Below are 18,233 nucleotides of genomic sequence, written 5' to 3'. Positions count from 1 at the left end.
ATGGATGGATGGATGGATGGATGGATGGATGGATGGATGGATGGATGGATGGATGGATGGATGGATGGATGGATGGATCCATCTATCCATTATTTTCCACTTGTTCCGAAGTCGGGTCACAACTGGGCAGCAGCTTGAGCAGGGAGGCCCAGACATATCTTTCCACAGCCACTCCAGCTCTTCTAAGAGAATTCCAAGGCATTCCCAGGTCAACCGAGAGACATATAGTCTCTCTGGCATGTCCTGGGTCTTCCCCAGGGTCTCCTTCCAGTCAGACATGCCTGAAGCACCTCCCTAGGGAGGTGCCATGGGTGCATCTTTACCAGATGCCTGAACCACCTCAGTTGGCTACTCTCAATGTGGATGAGCTGCAGTTCTACTCCGAGTCTTTCCTGGATAACTGAACTTCTCACACTATCTCTAAGGGGGAGTCCAGCTACCCTGGGGAGGAATCTCATTTCAACCACCTTTATCTCCAGTCTCTCTCTTTCTGTCATTATCCAGAGTTCTTGGCCATTGGTGAGGGTAGGAATATACACCAATTGGTAAACAGAGAGCTTTGGCTTACAGCTCAACTCCCTCTTTACCACAATGGACTGGTACAGAGTATGCCATACTGCAGATGCCACACCAATCTGTCTGTCAATCTCATGCTCCATTCATCCCTCACTCATGAACAAAACCCCAAGATACTTGAACTACTCCACTTGCTGCAGAATCAATCAACCTTTATTTATACAGGTAAATCCCATTGAGCCTTGAGGACTCATTTACAAGAGAGACCTGATTTCAACAAAGAAAGAATCTCACCCTCGACCTGAAGAGAGCAATCCAACTTTTTTTTTCTGGTTGAGGACCATGGCCTCAGATTTGGAGGTGCTGATTCTCGTCCCAGCCGCTTCACATTCAGCTGTGAACCACTCCATTGAGAGCTGAAGACCACGGCACGATGATGCCAACAAGACCACATCATCCGCAAATAGCAGAGATGGAACCCTGAGACCACCAAACTGGAATCCCTCCACCCCTTGGCCTCACCAAGAAATTGTGTCCATAAAAGTTAGGAACAGAATTGTGACATCGGGCAGCCCTGTGGAGTCCAACTCCCACCCTGAAGGGTTACTGTCAGCATTGCAAACCAAACTCTTGCACTGCTTGTATAGCAAACGAACAGCCCATCACAACGGCCCCTCAATTTCATACTCATGGAGCACCCCCCACAGTGTACCCCAAGTAACAATGTCAAGCACCTTCTCCAAGTCCACAAAACACATGTAGACTGGTTGGGCAAACTCCCATGACCCCTTGAGGACTAGAGAGCTGCTCCAGTGTTCCACAGCCAGAACTGAACCTGCATTGTTCCTCCTGGATCTGAGGTTTGACCAACGATCAAACTTGCTTTTCCAGTACCCCTGAATAGACCTTACCAGGAAGGCTAAGGAGAGTGATGCACCTATAGTTGGAGCACACCCTCCGGTCCCCCTTTTTGAAAAGGGGAACCACCTGCAAATCCAATGGCACTACCCCCGATGTTCATGCAATGTTGCAAAGATGTGTCAACCAGGACAGACCCACAACATTCAGAGCCTTAAGGAAAAAAGGGCAGATCTCATCCACTACTGGAGCGTTGCAGATGCAAAACTTTTTAACTACCTCTGCGACCTCAGTCATGGTTATGGATAGACCAGACCTGAAGTCCCCCAAATGAGCTTCCTCCATGGAAGATGTGCCGGTGGGATTGAAAAGGTCCGAGAAATATTTCTTCCACCTCCCAATGACATAATTCATTGAACATAATGTTAGTAAAGCACTGCTTTCCCTCCACAGCCACCTGATGGTTTGTCAGATTCTCCTCAGAGCCAAAGAGTTTCTATCCAAGGCCTCACTGAACTCCTCCCACATCAGAGCTTTTGCCTCAGCAACAGCCAAGGCTGCGGACCACTTGGCCCTCCGGTATTCCTCAGCTGCCTTTAGAGTCCCACCAGCAAACAAGCCCTGACAGAACCCCTTCTTCAGCTTGACAGCATCCCTAACCCGGGGTGTCCCCCACCAAGTTTAAAGATGGCCACTATGAGAAGTACCAACAACCTTGCAGCCACAGCTCAAGGCAGCTACTTCAACATTTGAGGTGCAGAACATGGCCCACTCTGACTAAGTGTAGACCCACACAAGCTCAGTGTTCCACACCATGGGCAACTCCAGAGTAGAATAAGGTCCAGCACTTTCACACACAAGCTCATACTCCTTCCCCACCAGAAAGGTTATGTTTCTTGTCCCAAAAGCAAGTTTTGATAAGCTAGGGTCAGAGCGCCAAGGTCCCCACTTTCAGCAACTGCCCATGGAGTCATCCGACTCTTATGGCCCCTCCTGCAGGTGGTGGACCCACAGGAAGGCAAACCAATGTTGCTTGTTTGGGCTGAGCCAGAATGGGCCCCATGGGTAGAGACCAGGCACTAGCTGACAAGCCCCTCCACCATGGCTCCAGGGTGGGGCCCCATTAACCCACGTTCGAGCAAAGGACACTGAGCTCCTTGCTGCATTCTCTCTATATGTGTTTTTGGAATTGCTCTTTGACCTGTCACCCACTCATGTCCACTCATCAGGATTATGCACTATTTAATTACAACATTTTCATGCCAGAGTTTGAAACTAAACTTTTCTTATTGTGAAAAATGACAAAGATATTTGAAACAATCTCATATGATCTCTTGAAGGATTACAGATAATTCTCACCACACCTAACTTTGGCTCAATATCTGTAAAAGTGACTGTTGTAGCCATGATTTTGGTTTTCCAGGGATAAATTGCGGTGGTGGCCATCTTGAATTGTGTTGTCTTTGGTTTTAAATATTCTTTCATCCAACCAATGATTACTTACTGTGAGTTTCAATGAAGCCTTTCTGCTTTTTTAAACAGATATTTTGTAACGAAGAAACAAACTCATACACATGCAATTACATTATCACCCGCTATGGAGGTCGACAGTAAATCATGAAATATTTTTCTCTTCACAGATGGTTATGTTTCTACAGCTCTTCTTCTTCCCATGTGAGTCAATCCGCCTGAGTTCTTGTGATTTAATTTAAAAACTATTTTTACTCAGGATAGTTATTGTTTTAGCTACACTAATTGTTAATCTTACTGGTATTGTGACAAGTTTCATTTGTCAAACGTGTTGTTCTTTTTTATATATATATATATATATATATATATATATATATAGAATTATCATTAATGTCCAAAAATCTTTTTTGTGCACTAACAGCAATCTTTCATTTCAGGGAAGGAGAAATATATGATGATGTTGATTATCCAAGTGGTAAGTATGAATTCTTACATTATGTAATAAATTTAAAAATAGTTTTATTTAATATTAATTTATTTATTCTGCTTATTTTGATATTTGTTTTTATTGGGTGGTTTGTCTGTTTCAGATGTCTACGACAATGATTTTTCACAAGCAAACTATTAAAAGTGTCAAAGTTGATACAAAGGTGACAACAAACTGTTTTAAAGAAAAAAAAACTAAAACGTCAAGGTGAGAGAAATCGTGAACTGGAATTTTTTTTAATAGCTGAAGTGATAAAAAGAAGATCATTTCTGTCCGGTGGTAAACAAACAAACTACGCTGCATTAAACTCAAACAGCAGTGGTCATGAACTTTAAACTATTAAGCTGTAAAATAAACTATTTTCAGTTTTATTAACAAAACTTCACAAAAAACAAACTGACAATCTTTGAAAAGAGACGTGTTGATGAACTGTTTCCTTCTTTAAAGGACTTAATGTTGACGCAGCAACACGAGGAACACACTGAGATTATTAAACTGTTTGGTTAAACTGCTTGTATAAAAAGTTAATACACTATTTCTGTTGCTTTGTGTTTTTCTAAACATTGAGAGATAATGTAAAATAAATGTAAAGTCTTTAAAAGATTTTCTGTGTGTTTTTTCTTTGTATATTTTATAAAACCTGAATGTTATATCTAGTTTAGGAAGAGCTGCAACAAACTTATTTGTAAACTATTTACAGAACATTAAAGATGCAGTAAAAATCTGAAGCAGATCTGTGGCCACAACAATGGGTGAGTTGGATTAGTGGTTAGCGGTTGCCTCACATCAAGAAGGTGCTGGGTTCAATCTCTGGGCTTTTTCTGTGTAGTTTGCATGTTGACCTCATGTTTACATGCCTTCTCCAGTACTCTGGTTTCCTCCCAGTCCAAAACATGCATTTTAGGTTGACTTGGCTCTTGCAAAAGAGATCTGTGATCTCAACGGGATTTGTCTGGCCCAATAAAATAAAATAAAAAATAAGTATAAGACCACTAGGTTCATCTGGAATATTACATAGAAATATAATTTATTGCATTTTTCTTTATTAACATGCTTTTCTAGATGTGTACGAGTCCATCAGGATCTTGCGAATTACAATTTTTAATGCGTTGTCAAAATACCGTTAAAGTTGTGCTCAAATAAACGACCTAAATAACTTGCCTACAATAAAAAATATTCAGTTTAACTTTTTGTTTGTTCTATTCTATTATATCCAAAAGCATGTTCAATAGGAAAAAAATGTATTCTTTATTTAGAGTAAGAACATCCTTACAGTGAGATGTACATATATTTACTTACAGTTGGAAATAAATAATTTTTTTTTTTACTTCCAAAACAGCCCAACAAATTATATCTGATGGACAAAAACTGAGTGTTTATCCATAAACAAGGTGGTTACAAAACTACAGTGACATCCGGACAGCTGTGAACAAGAAACAAAAGAACATTTCTGACACGTTCAAGATAAACAACTCGCGCACTAAAAGAAGTAGACGACCACCAAAGATGAGACGGTTACAGCTAAAACAAAACTGTAAAAATGTCACGACTTCTAAAAAAAGAAAAAAATTTATTGTCTCCAGTTTGGTCTGAAGAAAATTTACAATTCCAGGGTTGTAAAGAAAATGGAGCAATATTGCAATCAAAAGGAACAAAAAGAAAAGCAGCAGACATCAGGGAGACGTTTGTAGCGTTTGTGTTGAATAGTTCACTTTCTGATGGAGGTCCGGTCGCTCCAAACACTGATCATGATCCAAACAATCTGAAATTTGAAACATTCATCTGGTTAGAGAAGTTTATTGTTAACTTTTTGGAAGTTTCTGAAGAGTTTGTCACGTTTACGTTTTAAAAACTGGAAACGAGTTTGAACCTGAGATACAGAGCTTACAGAACTCCTGCTTTATGAAAATAACCACATTATTGAACTGCAAATCCATTGAGCAGTTTATTAAATATAACATTAATTTAATTAAATACAATAAACTTCACTGAGTCAGTTCTTCCTCATCATCATGCAAATAGAGCTGCTGAATAAATCTTAGAATTACGGATTTATTTATTAATTTTTCACAATAAAGTGGTAGTTTTCAGCAGAGTGTGAGTACTGCGGGTTCATTTTCATAATTATCCATCAAGTAAAGTTAATTAAGACAAATAAATAAAGTTGTCAGTAAAATCTTGTCAGTAAATTCAAGAGACTGAAGCTTTCAGATTTAATCAGCGGTCGAACAATAATCCCTGACTTCCTGGTTGTAACATCGGGGATCATGAAACTATCAGAATTACTCACAAGACCATGCAGAACATGATGAAGACGTTCCACAGAGCAATGAAGATCCTGAAGTATCGCAGGCTGAGCAGGAACTCTCGGATGTTGTCACCTGAGAAACAAAAATAAGATTAATTTAATAAAACAACAATTAATTTAAAACTATTACAAGCCCTGCAAAGTAAATTCTACTTTGTAACAGGCAAACATATCTGATACATACATAGCGGCAGATTTGTACTGAAGATTTAATGTGTAACATTATTATTATGCAGCATCAAATTCAGAGAGCAAAAACTAAACAATATCTATATTACCACTGGCTACCTGTTGAAAAAAAAATATTTTATGACATATTTGATATTTATAGAGTTTTTTGTAGTAATACCCCTGTAACAAGAACTAATTGTTTCTAATTCCCATTGATAATTTCATGAAAACATTAAACTATTTTCTCTTTAAAGAACTGTGATAACTCTGTCCTATTCTATGATTTTTTTTTTGTAAGTAAACTCAGGAGACAAACTTTAATATTACAAACATAATTTTATTTTTAATCAATATCTGGTGCATAGTTGCAGCCATTGTGTTTTACCAAAGATTTACCAAAAAAAACAAAAGCCTTAATATTACCAATCTCAGGCAAATAATATTTAATTACTTCTGTTTGGGTGTTCAATCCATGGTTTTATTTAGTAGGAATAACAAAGACTAACAACAAAGACAGCTTAAATTTGTAATTCTGTGAATCAAACCATAATTTCTCAGTTCTCCAAATTAACACAGTTGTGGATTTTTTTGGTTGTTTTTTTAAAGGACTTGTCCACATTGCAGGAACACTTTTTACAGACAGTGGAAGTTTGTTAATTTTCTGGATTTTATTTGTACTACTTTTACTTGAATACTGATAAAACTCAACTGATACTTTTGTTCATGATGTTTCTGATATTGTTAGCATGTCTGGAACTGGTCTGTCTTGAAAATGAGACCCTGTAGTTCAAAATAAATAAAGTGGCTTTTAGTCAAAGTATTTTGTTTGTGTTGTTTCAAGTATCACTATAATATTAAAGAAAGTGTGCATAAACACGTACAGATATGTGCAGTACTTCAGTAGTAATGTTAGTGTTAATGTTAGTTTCCACCACTGTCTGGCAGAATGTTAATTTCATTGTAAATCACTTCAGATTGCTGTGAAAATTAGTATTTTCTTTGATTTTATCTCTTCTCCCATGCATTACTGACACACCTGTTGTTGGAGCTCCGGACTCATCTCCAAAACCCTGCGACTCTTTCCTTTTCCTGAAAAACAGCAGCAGCTAGCATTAGCATCAAACAGAGACTGTGTCTATATTTAGGGAAAGGATTAGGACATGGTGGTTATACTCACAGTTTGAAATTCAGCACAGCCCCCGCGTTCACCAATAAAGTCCTAAAGAGCAAAGAAAAACAAAAACGTATTTGACTGCAAAATGTTAATTTAATGGTGAGCTAACACTGTTAGCTGCTGAGCTGGCATTTTTTCTCTCTCGAGTTAAAACTCTCTCTTAAGACTAAAACAAAACACAGCAAGATAAACACAGAACACCACAGTCACACAGAGGTTTTTTTTCTATGCAGAAATGAGAACGCAAATTATTAATTACCCGAAAATTAAGAGATCTCCGAGCATTATGTCAACACAACTGACCCACTTCCGTGTTTCTTACGCAATCAGGAATGTAGCCAATCAAGATTCAGTACGCTGTTACAATGGAAGTTTTTATGCCCTCAGTTTTGACTGCAAGGCGTCTAACCCTCAATGGCAAACAGAACCAAACTGATTGTTCGACTTAAGTTTAAATTATTTTAGTATAAGTGCAAACAAATGTTGATATTTATACTCATGAACGGTTTGAGTCGAAAGATAAAACAGCTAAAAGACGACGGAAGGTGTGCTTTAATAATCAAATTTAGTTTTGATAACTTCAAGTTACGCATAAACATGACAAAGGGGAGAAAATGAAGCATTTTCAAAATAAAAAATGCAAATATATCTACTTTATAATGATCAGAACATGTGATAGTATATTTTATAACACATGGATGTTAAATAGATTTTATGAAAATATATTCTTATTTGTTTGCTTTAACAATCATATGTTGTTTGCTAAAATAAATACAAATGTAAAATTATCCAACAAAAACGTGACATTTAAATGATATTTTGATTTATTTTAAACAGAAACTTTAAATGTTAGCATTATCAATAGCTTCTTATTTAAAAAAAAAACAGTCAAAGACAGTTAATTCTCTGCAAGTGAAGTTATTTAAAGCCTTTAAAAACTTTGAAAAGCAACGCTAATGTGAAACACACAAACGAGATGAAAAAACAAACAAAAAGCAAATAAAACATTTTGAAGATGTTTTTTAATCTGAAATGAAGAAAAATGCTTAAAAGTGGCAACAATAATTGATAAATATAAAACAACTTTATTTCCCTTTAAACAACAAAAAAAGTGAATCGAGTTGTGAAGTTTGCGGATTTGGCGCCCTCTAGCGAACTTTTGTTGCCTTTACAAGGAACAATACAGTAATACAATTTGTTTTATTTAATAACTATAATGATAAAATAAAATAGCATCAGCGTAGCTCTAGGCAGTTCTGATAGTTTTATATTCCTGTAAAATATGTTTTCTCTACTCAGAGGAATCAGATCAGATCAGATGGCGACACGGATGGAGGATCAGCTGATCCGGATCATGGATGTTTTTGTTACAACCAGATGAATTATCATCAGATTTAACAATATGGACGCGTATTTGGGTCTCTGCTCTGCCTCCCGGCTCCATTAAACCTCAGTCAGCTCAAGACAAGGACAGAGACGAGCCTCGTGTTGCTTTCTTGGTGTGAAGCAGCTGGAAGCTCCTATCCGCTCCGGAGGAAGAGGAGGATGATGAAGAAACTGGGGGTCTGGGTATGAGTGATATTAATAGGAGGGTTTGTCTCTCACAGGCTTCACTTCAGAGACCGGGGGGGCTCGGTGGAGAGTCGCAGGTTCGGGGGGCTTCCGATGCAGACTGCGCAGTTGGAATAATAATAATACTTATTATAATTAATAAACAGCAGGATCTTTTCTGCTCATCAGACAGGAAACATGGAGAACGTGCTGTCAGTCCTCAATTTGGGCGATTTAGCTCATGCTTTCTCCAAAATGGGAATGTTTCCCGTGTTTGATTTGGCTTATTACATCGTGTCCATCCTCTACCTTAAATATGAACCAGGTGAGAGGCTTTAATGCCACTTTTTATTTGTTTCCAGCACTTGCTCATGTCATTTACTTAAATTCAATAGCATCACCAATAATGCATGCTTCTCTTGCACTTAAAATTTGCAATACTTGTAATTTATATAGTGCAATAAGTCACAGGCAAATCATGTTAAAATAAATGATAAAGACAAAAACATTGGTTTTGCAGAGTAATCAGAAGGTTTTTGTTTTAACTCTTTGCAGTGCTTGAAAGTCCCTGCCTCATTTAGCTGTTTTCTGTAACCCTTGCCTTATAAAGCGTGACCTGTTACATAAACTGCAGCAGCTCTGCTGTTTTTTTTTGACAGATGTTGCTGCAGATTGACCTCCTTCACACTGAAGGAAATCCCTCAGAGCGAATAAATAAAACCTCTCAGGTGGTTTTAGGTTGATTTTATCTGAGATTTAACTGAGCTACAGAATCTGAAGGGATGAAACCTGAGTGAAGGTCTGTGCATACCAGTGAGATATAGAAGAGCCTGAAATAGACAGAGCCCATGTGCCTCCAAAGGCCCCCACCTCACCCCCACTCAATGGGTTTTATTTTAAGGCCACAGAGGAGTTTTCTTTGCACTGATCATGAAAATGAAATAAGGATTAAGAGCCGAGCGTGATTTAACTGCATCTGGGAGCAGAAAGACGTTTTCATTAATCTGGGGTCAAAGTTCACCCTGTTCAGTCCTTGTTTTCTTGAAGCTTTGCGAGAGGAGAAACCAAACAAGGAGCCTGAGTGGAAAGCTCCTCTGAGCAGTTTGTGCATTAATAATCCGAGCAAAAAATGATCTTTAAGTTTTCATCACACAGATTTTCCTCAGCCAGGCAGCAACAAACAAGCACAGTTAGTATGAATTAACTTTTTGGCCCCTATATCCGTTATGACATTTATCTGAAACAGATGTTTCCCACATCTGCTGCAGTGACTTTTAAGAAGATATCTGCTGATTTTGAACATCTCTTATTTGGTTTTTGTGGCTTGAATCAGAGAGGACTTAATAAAAAATGTGCAAAAGAGAAATAAATTTGCAGGTTTGGGACAAAGGGAGCAGCTTCCTGCTCCGCCAACATCTTTAAACTGTGTGGTGTGGTGCATTGTGGGTACTGTAGGTGGCAGGTTAAAATAAAATAAAGTGTTGTGCATATAATGAACACACAGATGGAGGTGTTTTAACTCTGTCCTGGTTGTCATTTTTTACTGAATTATAAATTATTTTACATATATAAAATGAACTCAGAGCAAAAAGACAAATGTTTTATCACATTTATCTTGTGCATGTAAGAGGTAAAGTCCACTGCAGCATGTTTCTCTCTGTTTTATTTCAACGTTACAGAATTTTCATACCAATAATTTGAAAGTCAAATGACTCGTGTGCATGTGAGAACACCTTTGGTCGGTGCTGTCACAGTGGCGACAACCGGTTCATGGCACATGTTACAAGAGCACATGAATGAGTTTTAAATGTAGGGGAAGGAGAGACAAGTGTGGGGTCAGAGGTCATGCCCTGCCCGATGGCTGCGTGGCAGGAAGAGATGTAGAGATGTATTTATGGAACGTGGCAACATTTCTCAGGATCCCATTACTCTGAGCTCCAGTCGCACCACAACACCCCCTCCCACCTGTTGTTGGAGATTCTGGTGCACGTCTCAAGTTAGCATGTGGATAGCCAGGGAAATCACACAGGCAGCTTTAAAGGTCAATAACACATCGTGTTTGTGAACATGTGATGAATCCAGATGACTGAACGTGCCTGCAGGTGCAATGTCAGCAGGCCGCACATTTCATCCAACGTTTCAGTAGAGACCACACATCAGATGCAACAAAGACGAAAACAAAAACAAGAATGAGTTCAGATTCACAAACGAGAAAAAGACTGTGCAGAACGTGACATTAAACCACCAAGGTTAAACCAAGTTACAATGAAACGAGGAAAAAACAAATACAATAAAACCAACATGACAGAGAAAGGTCATGACATTAATGATATTATGTCAGAGTTTTCAACTAAAATCATGAGAAATGAAGAAGTTGTAGCTGCTTCAGTCAAACCTTTAATGTTGTGCACGATCTCATGTGATCGTATGACAGAGAGACGCCCCTCCAAAGTTAGCTGTAAGACTGAACGAGTTAGAGACATTAACTGTGGCTTAAACAGTTAAAATAAAATACTCTGCCTGTTTATGAAGCACTGCTAAAACCAGTCCGTTTATGGAATTGTTTGTGAATTCATAAATGCGTGTCGTCTCCTGGAGTCAATATTAGTTCAGGATAAAAACGTGCACGAACAGGGCGTGCCCTGAAACAGATGAAGATACAGCTCACAGAAACACACTGGGTGCACGGATGATAAGTCCTCTGCTTGGAACAGTTTGACTTTTAAGACAAGATATTTCACAAATAAATTTTAATTCTCACATTTAAATAAAAACAAACATTGTGGTTTGTTTTCTTGCAGAGTCAATAAGTATCCCAAACAGTGTTTCCAGTAAGATTTTCAGGATAAAGTGAGGTTTATTAAAGGGATTAAAAATATATATGTTAGTTTATATGCAATAAAAGTTTCACATTTTTACTTCTGTTTGGAAATAAAGCAAATGTTCAAATAGAATGACTTTATGTGAAAATTCCTGTTTTTAATTAAAAAAAATATTTTGCTGTTTAACCGTGTCATGTTTAATGATTTCCACTAGAGGGCGCCAAAGAAAAAAAATTCTCTTAAGAATAATTTGGCTGCAAAAGTTCAGTTTTAGACCCTTTTCTCTCTCCCTCCTTCTCTTCTTTATTGACAAGTGTTTTTTTTTATTGTAACTGAGAGCTAATTCAACCTCTTAAACTGAGCAAACTCTCACTAACCTTGTGTGAAAGTCTCTTTATGTTCTCTGTTTGAGGCCCTGACGTCTCGTCCTCTGTTCTGCAGGCTCAGTGGAGGTTTCTCGCAGGAGTCCAGTGGCCTCCTGGCTCTGTGCCATGCTCTACTGCTTCGGTAGTTACATCCTGGCAGACATCATGCTTGGGAGCAGCCCCGTCGACTATTTCCAACACAACAGCCACATCCTGCTGGCCTCAGCTGTCTGGTGAGGAAGGTTCCCCCAGAAACATCTGCTTTAATCAAACCTTTAGACCAGTAAACAATAAAAGACATTCCCTGTCTGTCCTTCATGTGTGAGCTTTGTGGATGTTAAAAAAAGTGTCTTCTTATTGTTATCTAGGAATTTTTGATTTATTTTTATTGAGAAAATCTTTGATGTCAGTATCAGGATTGATATGAGCGCTTATTTTCATCATCATCATCATCATCATCATCATCATTATTATTATTATTTAAATCATTCTCAGTCGTTTTTCAATCTGGAGCTACTTATTCCTAATTTTATATGATCCAAACTTCTTAAAAACACTTTTACCTCCATATCCTTGGAACATTTCAGTTCATAAATTTATACTATGTGGCTTTAAAATTAATTTCTCAACTCTGAGAGCTGTTTGTGATGAACAAACCGTTTTAAATATCAAAGCTTTTAATATGTTTTTCTCTACTCTGATTTATTTATTTATTTCATTTTATGTGTCATCTTCCTGTCTCTGTTTGAAAAACAAACAGGTATCTGATTTTTTACTGCCCCCTGAACCTCTTCTACAAATGTGTGGCCTTCCTGCCGGTCAAGCTGGTGCTGGTGGCCCTGAAGGAGGTTGTCCGCGTCCGTAAGATTGCCGCAGGCGTTCACCACGCACACCACGCCTACCATCACGGCTTCTTCATCATGGTGATCGTTGGATATGTCAAAGGTTGGTGTTTTACTTTTAAATATCTTTAACCAAGCAGATTGTTTCTACACATCACAAATAACTCGGGCTTCAAAAAGTGTAAGAATGTGTTTTTGTCACTGAATGAGTGATGAGAAACAGTTTAGTTCTGTTTGAAAACAACAAATTAAATTTGTTTATTATCAACTAATTGACTTTTTGATAGAAAGACCCTAATTAATTCATTATATTTTACTCATAAGGTTCAATGTCTGCTCCTTCTCTGGTTAAATAACGATTGTCCCGAGCCACAGAACATAACTAATATAACCCAACTCTGCAAGTATTGTATAAACAAAAATATATAATTTGTTGCATTATAAATAAAAAAAAAACAACCTTAAAATTCTTGAATTTTTATTTTTTATTTTCCTGTTAGGACAAAAGAAAAAGAACAAACTTTTAAACAAAACAATTAAAAACTATGCAGCCAAAGTGAGATTTCACCATATTCATGTAAAAATTATAATACACTTTGAAATAATACTTACATCCTAAGATTATAAGTGAAAACATCAAAGTTTGACCAAATGGTTAATTTATTTGTGACGTATTTTTCTAATAAAATGGCTGCAAGTTTTATTTACATTTTGCTTTACTTTGTTAATCAAAAGGAAGCCGTTGTATTTTGATGACGTGTGACTGTAAAGTGTGTAAAACTGCTCCTTTTGTTTTGTCTCTCCTTCAGTTTATGAAAAACGTTGAATTATTTGGCAGAGAAAAATCGTTCTGTGAGGCGGGAAGTTAAATAAATGAAGTGTCTGACAAAGTTAGAAACTGAACATAAACGGTGGAAACCAACCTTTTCTTTTGTGATTAAGACTATAAATGTCAAAGATACAAAGAGCCACAGTGGAAAGACCAAAGAGACACTTGTGACTCCAGAGCCAAAGGTTGTAGATCCTTCATTTAAGTCTTTTATAAAAGCTTTGAAATTTCCCACCAAAAATATTTTCAATTTAACACAGAGTCATGAAGTTCAGTTATTTAGAAGATTAGCAGAACTGTGCCTGGAAGGTTGTAAACCTCACAGTTTTGCACACTATATTATGAACCAGATTATTATTATTTTGGTTGGAAACCCTCCGCAACAATCAACCATTAACATTAAAGCTTAAATGAGCTTCAATTAAAGTGCAGCCTAATCTCATTTGCAGGTAAACGTCTTGTTTCCATCCCAGTCTGAGGAGGTGAACCCTGTTAGGTCAGACAAGGCAGGGGCTATAAAACGCTCCATGTTCCTGCTGCACCTCCTCAGTCTTTCAGAACAAGAGACAACCTTGCTGTTGCAGAGAGAGGCCCTGCAGGTGTTGAAAATAATATATATATATATATATATATATATATATATATATATATATATTTAAAAAAAGGCCACTGAAACTGGATATAAATGGAGACACAGAACACGGCCTGTTTTGGCCTCATTTTTGACCTCGCTTTCTATTTTTATCTTCTCAGGGTCTGGAGTGGCTCTTATGTCCAATTTTGAGCAGCTGCTGCGCGGCGTGTGGAGGCCCGAGACCAACGAGGTCCTCAGCATGTCATTGTGAGTGTGCATGTTTGTCTGTTAGCAAAATATCCCATCATCCACGGAATGAATTTTAACGAAACGTTCAGAAAATGATTACTGGATGTATGTTTACAACCGATTAGCTTTTAGAGGTAACCCAATGCAAGAACACATCTAATTGAGCTTCGCTTGCACAAAAATGTCTACACCTCGGTGAATTTTGCAGATGTCGAGCTAAAATGTGGTGTGGTAGTAGCTGAGAGTCATTCACATCACATACTTCAAGCGCCAACAGATAACTTGAGATCTTGTGATATTACATGAGAGTGTGCTTAATGTTATTTACAAGTTTTAATGAAAAGGTTAAACAACCTTTAATAATTTATCTTTTTTAACACAATGATCTTAACCTAATACACAGTGTACTGTACTTTATGGATGATTTTCAATGTGGAAACATGAGCAGGTTTGTTTAAGAGAGTTGATTTTGGGATTTTATTTTGATAACAACGCAAAAGTGAAGAAATAATTTATCTTTTCAACCAAACGCATCAGATTTTCAGTCAAAGATCCAGTTAACATTAAAACCCGAATGAAGCCCAGTTTGTGCTGCAGTGCTTTGTTTTGCTGACGGGCTGTTTTTGGTCTCTGCAGCCCGACTAAAGCCAGTCTGTACGGAGCCATCCTCTTCACCCTGCAGGAAGCCCACTGGCTGCCTGTTTCCAAGAGCACCCTCATCCTCGTCTTCACCCTCTTCATGGCCACGTGCAAGGTACGATTCTGGTTCTGCATCGCTCTGAACTGGTTTTAACAAGCCGTTTAAAACATCAGCACAGAGTTGTGGTGAAACTGAGACTATAATAAGGAACTCCAGAGTAAAACAAATCCTGGAAACATGGCACAGAAAATATTGCTTTCGTGAAAAACTAAACTCTGAAGTCTGAACATCATAGCTGCAGGTAAATATTTTCATCCATCCATACATGCAGTTTTATGTGTGTCAGAGATGCTTCATGATGCAACGAGGAAACCACTGGTGGGAATAAAACCAAAATCTCAGACTTACATAAGAGACAAGAGAGCTCCCTTCAGCAAATCTGCAGATTTATCCATCAGTTTTTGCTTTAATCAGTGCAAACTGATTAAATGGCGTTCATCCACCCATTATCTTTTACCCGCTTCTTCCTTTTCGGGACGTGGGAGTCACTGGTGCCCATATCCAGCCATCAGTGTGCGAGAGGTGGGATACACCCTGGACAGGTTGCAAGTCCATCACAGGGCTAAATGGCATGCATTCAGTTTTAATAAAACTGTTACAAACCGCAGAAGAAGGAGGATGTTAGAAGAGACAATATGTGCAAATGTTGCAGCAATTGTTTCCTGTCAACCTGTAAAGATTTAAAATAATAAATTAAAATGGCTGCATGAACAATATGATGAGCAAACCTGATTCAGGTGCCACCTGCTCTCATTTCCACTTGTTACTCACACTATGTGTTTGCAAAGCAGTGTATTAATTTACACACACAAAATAGACAGGTTATGATGAATGGCAATATGCTGTTAAGAATTAACTACAATTTAGGCCACAACTCAAACTACATGAAGCGATTTTATTATTTATAAATCGTTTTTTTTTGTTTTTTTTAGCTTTTCCACAGAACTGTTTTTCAAAATATCAAAGTTCATGCTCAATAATCCAGGTAAAAAAATCAAACAAAGTTAAGTAAGGCCATCTGGACAGTTTCTTTCTTATTTTTTTGTTGCTTAAACATTTCGTCCTTCATCCAAAGGACTTCATCAGTCCGAGGAGCCACAACAAACTGAGTCCCACAAGCAGCACACTCACTGGCCAACCAGTTTGCTGGTGTTAAGATGGTTTCTAGAGCCCACCCTCTCCGCCATCAACTCCTTTGAGGCAGCCACAGTGGTTACAACAATATGATCAAGTGGTCCCACAAGAGTGTGCTGCTTGTGGGACTGAGTTTGTTGTGGCTCCTTGGACTGATGAAGTCCTTTGGATGAAGGATGAAACGTCTCAACAAAAAACAAACATAAAAAAAAAAGAATCATCCAGATGACCTGACTTCACTTTGTTGGGTCATTTTCAAAATCTTTTTTTTTTCTAGAAATAGCCATTGCGCATCCCCCCCCCCACCCCCCGACCCTCTTTGTGCCACCCCTCCTTCAACAAAGCCTGAACCTGATCATAATTAACTAAAATATGAAGCTTTTAAAGGCCAGATGCAAACCACATCACAAGATTAAGAAAAGACCCACATTTTTAAACATTATTTAAAAAAAAAAAATGGAATTAATTAAATGAATCTCAAAACAAGAGATTGGATTACGGTACTTCATCAGATTTTTACAACTTAAAACCACATTAAGTCTTTGAATTTCTTGTCTATGCTGGTGCTGCTGACTATCCATGCTGCTGATCTCATGCTGCTGATTTATTTCACGCTGCTGTGTTCATTCGTACTCATCTGCTCACACAGACTCATGTTCGTGCTGCTGTTCGGTGTATTGTTTTTGTACTAATGTGTTTAGCGTATTCTTAGTTTACATTTTATACTTTTGTTGGATGTAACTGGGACCCAGTGTACACAATTTCGTTCCACCACATGTACCACATGTGGTGTAAATGACAGTAAAGAACCTTGACCTAAAACAGGAATGCAGACATTTTGTAATTTGTATTTTGAGTGTGTGCGTCTCTGTGCACCCCCCAGGTGGTGATGACCGCCCGACACTCCCATGGCTCCCCCTTCACCCTCGTTGAGTCCTGGATTTGTCACGTGCTGTTCGGCTCTCCTCTCTGCGGCGGCGAGGAGGAGAATCATCATCCTCCTGCCGCAGCCCCGTCTTCTCCTCTCAAGAGCAAGGAGGAGCTGAGTGAAGGCGTCCGCAAGAGGAAGGCCAAGAAAGCCGAGTGAAACCCCGTGCTGTGCTGCCGACACTGCGTCTGACTCATGGGACATCCCATCCACCCCCCCTTTTGAAGAAAAGGAGCGGTTTGTTCTTTCCCCTTCTGATGGAGCAACATGGTGCTTTCTGTATTTGATAAAGGTAGAGGACTCTGTAAATACCAAGGAAAGGTTTCACACTTTTACCCAACCTGGACGTTTATTTATTGATGTTTCTGTGAACATCTGTGTGGTGATCCACGTCAGGAGCTGCAAAACCATCGCTCCATTCCACAGGATCTTTTCTTTCAGTCCAAAAAAAAAAAAAAAAAAAAGTTTCATCAGCTCAGATGAAGAGAGGAGAATTTATTTACCTCTTAATGAAAAATGTTGAGTAAAGCATGGTGTGAAAGAACATTTTTGCTTTTTTCACTGAGATAAAAACAACTTTGTTTATCTTTGAATAAAATCAGAAAAATATTGTGTCTGTGTTGTTATTTTTTATGTTTTTAAAGATTATTTTGTGTGACTTTAACACTTTGCCTCCGCTTTTTGTCCAGAAAATAAATATAAAAACTGTAGATTTTACCTTTGGAGCAACTTAAAGTTGTGCAGAAGCAACAAGGATCTGTGTTACAGTGAAATTGTTCTATGGCTGAATAAACAACAATAAACTTAATTTTAGATTAAAATAGACAAATAAAAAAACCCTGTTGTTTTTCAGCAGTGGTTCAAATTATTTTTGTTGGACGTTTTAATTCATGAAAAATCTTTAGGTTTCCAGCGTGATTCTCGAACAATAAAGAATTTAATGGTTTTTGGATTCAAAATGAGTTTCCAGGACAACAGGTTGATACATGAAGGATCTGGAGTCCAGTTGGTGTTTGGATCTCCTGCAGAGGCCCACACTGAGATGAGCCTGCTTCTTTAGAACCGGATCAGAACACAGTGGAGGTGGTGAGTGTTTGGCAGGCTGACACGGACCAGAACCCTATGAGAGACCCCAAAACCAACACAAAGAATGTCAGCAACGTCTGCTGATCCCATCACTGACTCAAACACACACACACACACACCATCACACACACACACACACACACACACACACACACACACACACACACAC

General features: G+C 38.2%; 3 protein-coding genes across 3 annotated transcripts in view; 2 read left to right on the top strand and 1 right to left on the bottom strand.

Annotated features, from left to right (window-relative positions):
* The window catches only part of LOC119430598 (cartilage oligomeric matrix protein), a gene marked incomplete at its 5' end in the record, with an annotated part of 568,315 nt that overhangs the window by 519,481 nt on the left and 30,601 nt on the right, over window positions 1-18,233 (top strand). The window lies entirely within an intron of this gene.
* Window positions 4,556-7,322, bottom strand: smim7 (small integral membrane protein 7). Its single transcript, XM_037698027.1, has 5 exons — window positions 7,244-7,322; window positions 6,988-7,029; window positions 6,847-6,899; window positions 5,622-5,712; window positions 4,556-5,093 (listed from the first exon to the last, which is right to left on the bottom strand). Exons 1-5 carry the CDS (start codon window positions 7,267-7,269, stop codon window positions 5,078-5,080), a joined length of 228 nt encoding a protein of 75 aa, XP_037553955.1. The 5' UTR covers window positions 7,270-7,322; the 3' UTR covers window positions 4,556-5,077.
* tmem38a (transmembrane protein 38A) lies at window positions 8,571-17,442 on the top strand. Its single transcript, XM_037698025.1, has 6 exons — window positions 8,571-8,860; window positions 11,799-11,955; window positions 12,483-12,667; window positions 14,147-14,234; window positions 14,853-14,970; window positions 16,934-17,442. The coding sequence occupies exons 1-6, from the start codon at window positions 8,734-8,736 to the stop codon at window positions 17,135-17,137; spliced, it is 879 nt and encodes a 292-aa protein (XP_037553953.1). The 5' UTR covers window positions 8,571-8,733; the 3' UTR covers window positions 17,138-17,442.

Source organism: Nematolebias whitei, chromosome 3 (assembly GCF_014905685.2).
Source record: "Nematolebias whitei isolate Nwh7 chromosome 3, NemWhi1, whole genome shotgun sequence".
NCBI lineage: Eukaryota > Metazoa > Chordata > Actinopteri > Cyprinodontiformes > Rivulidae > Nematolebias > Nematolebias whitei.
Note: the sequence above shows the minus strand (reverse complement) of the source record. Positions and strands in the feature narration are given on the sequence as shown.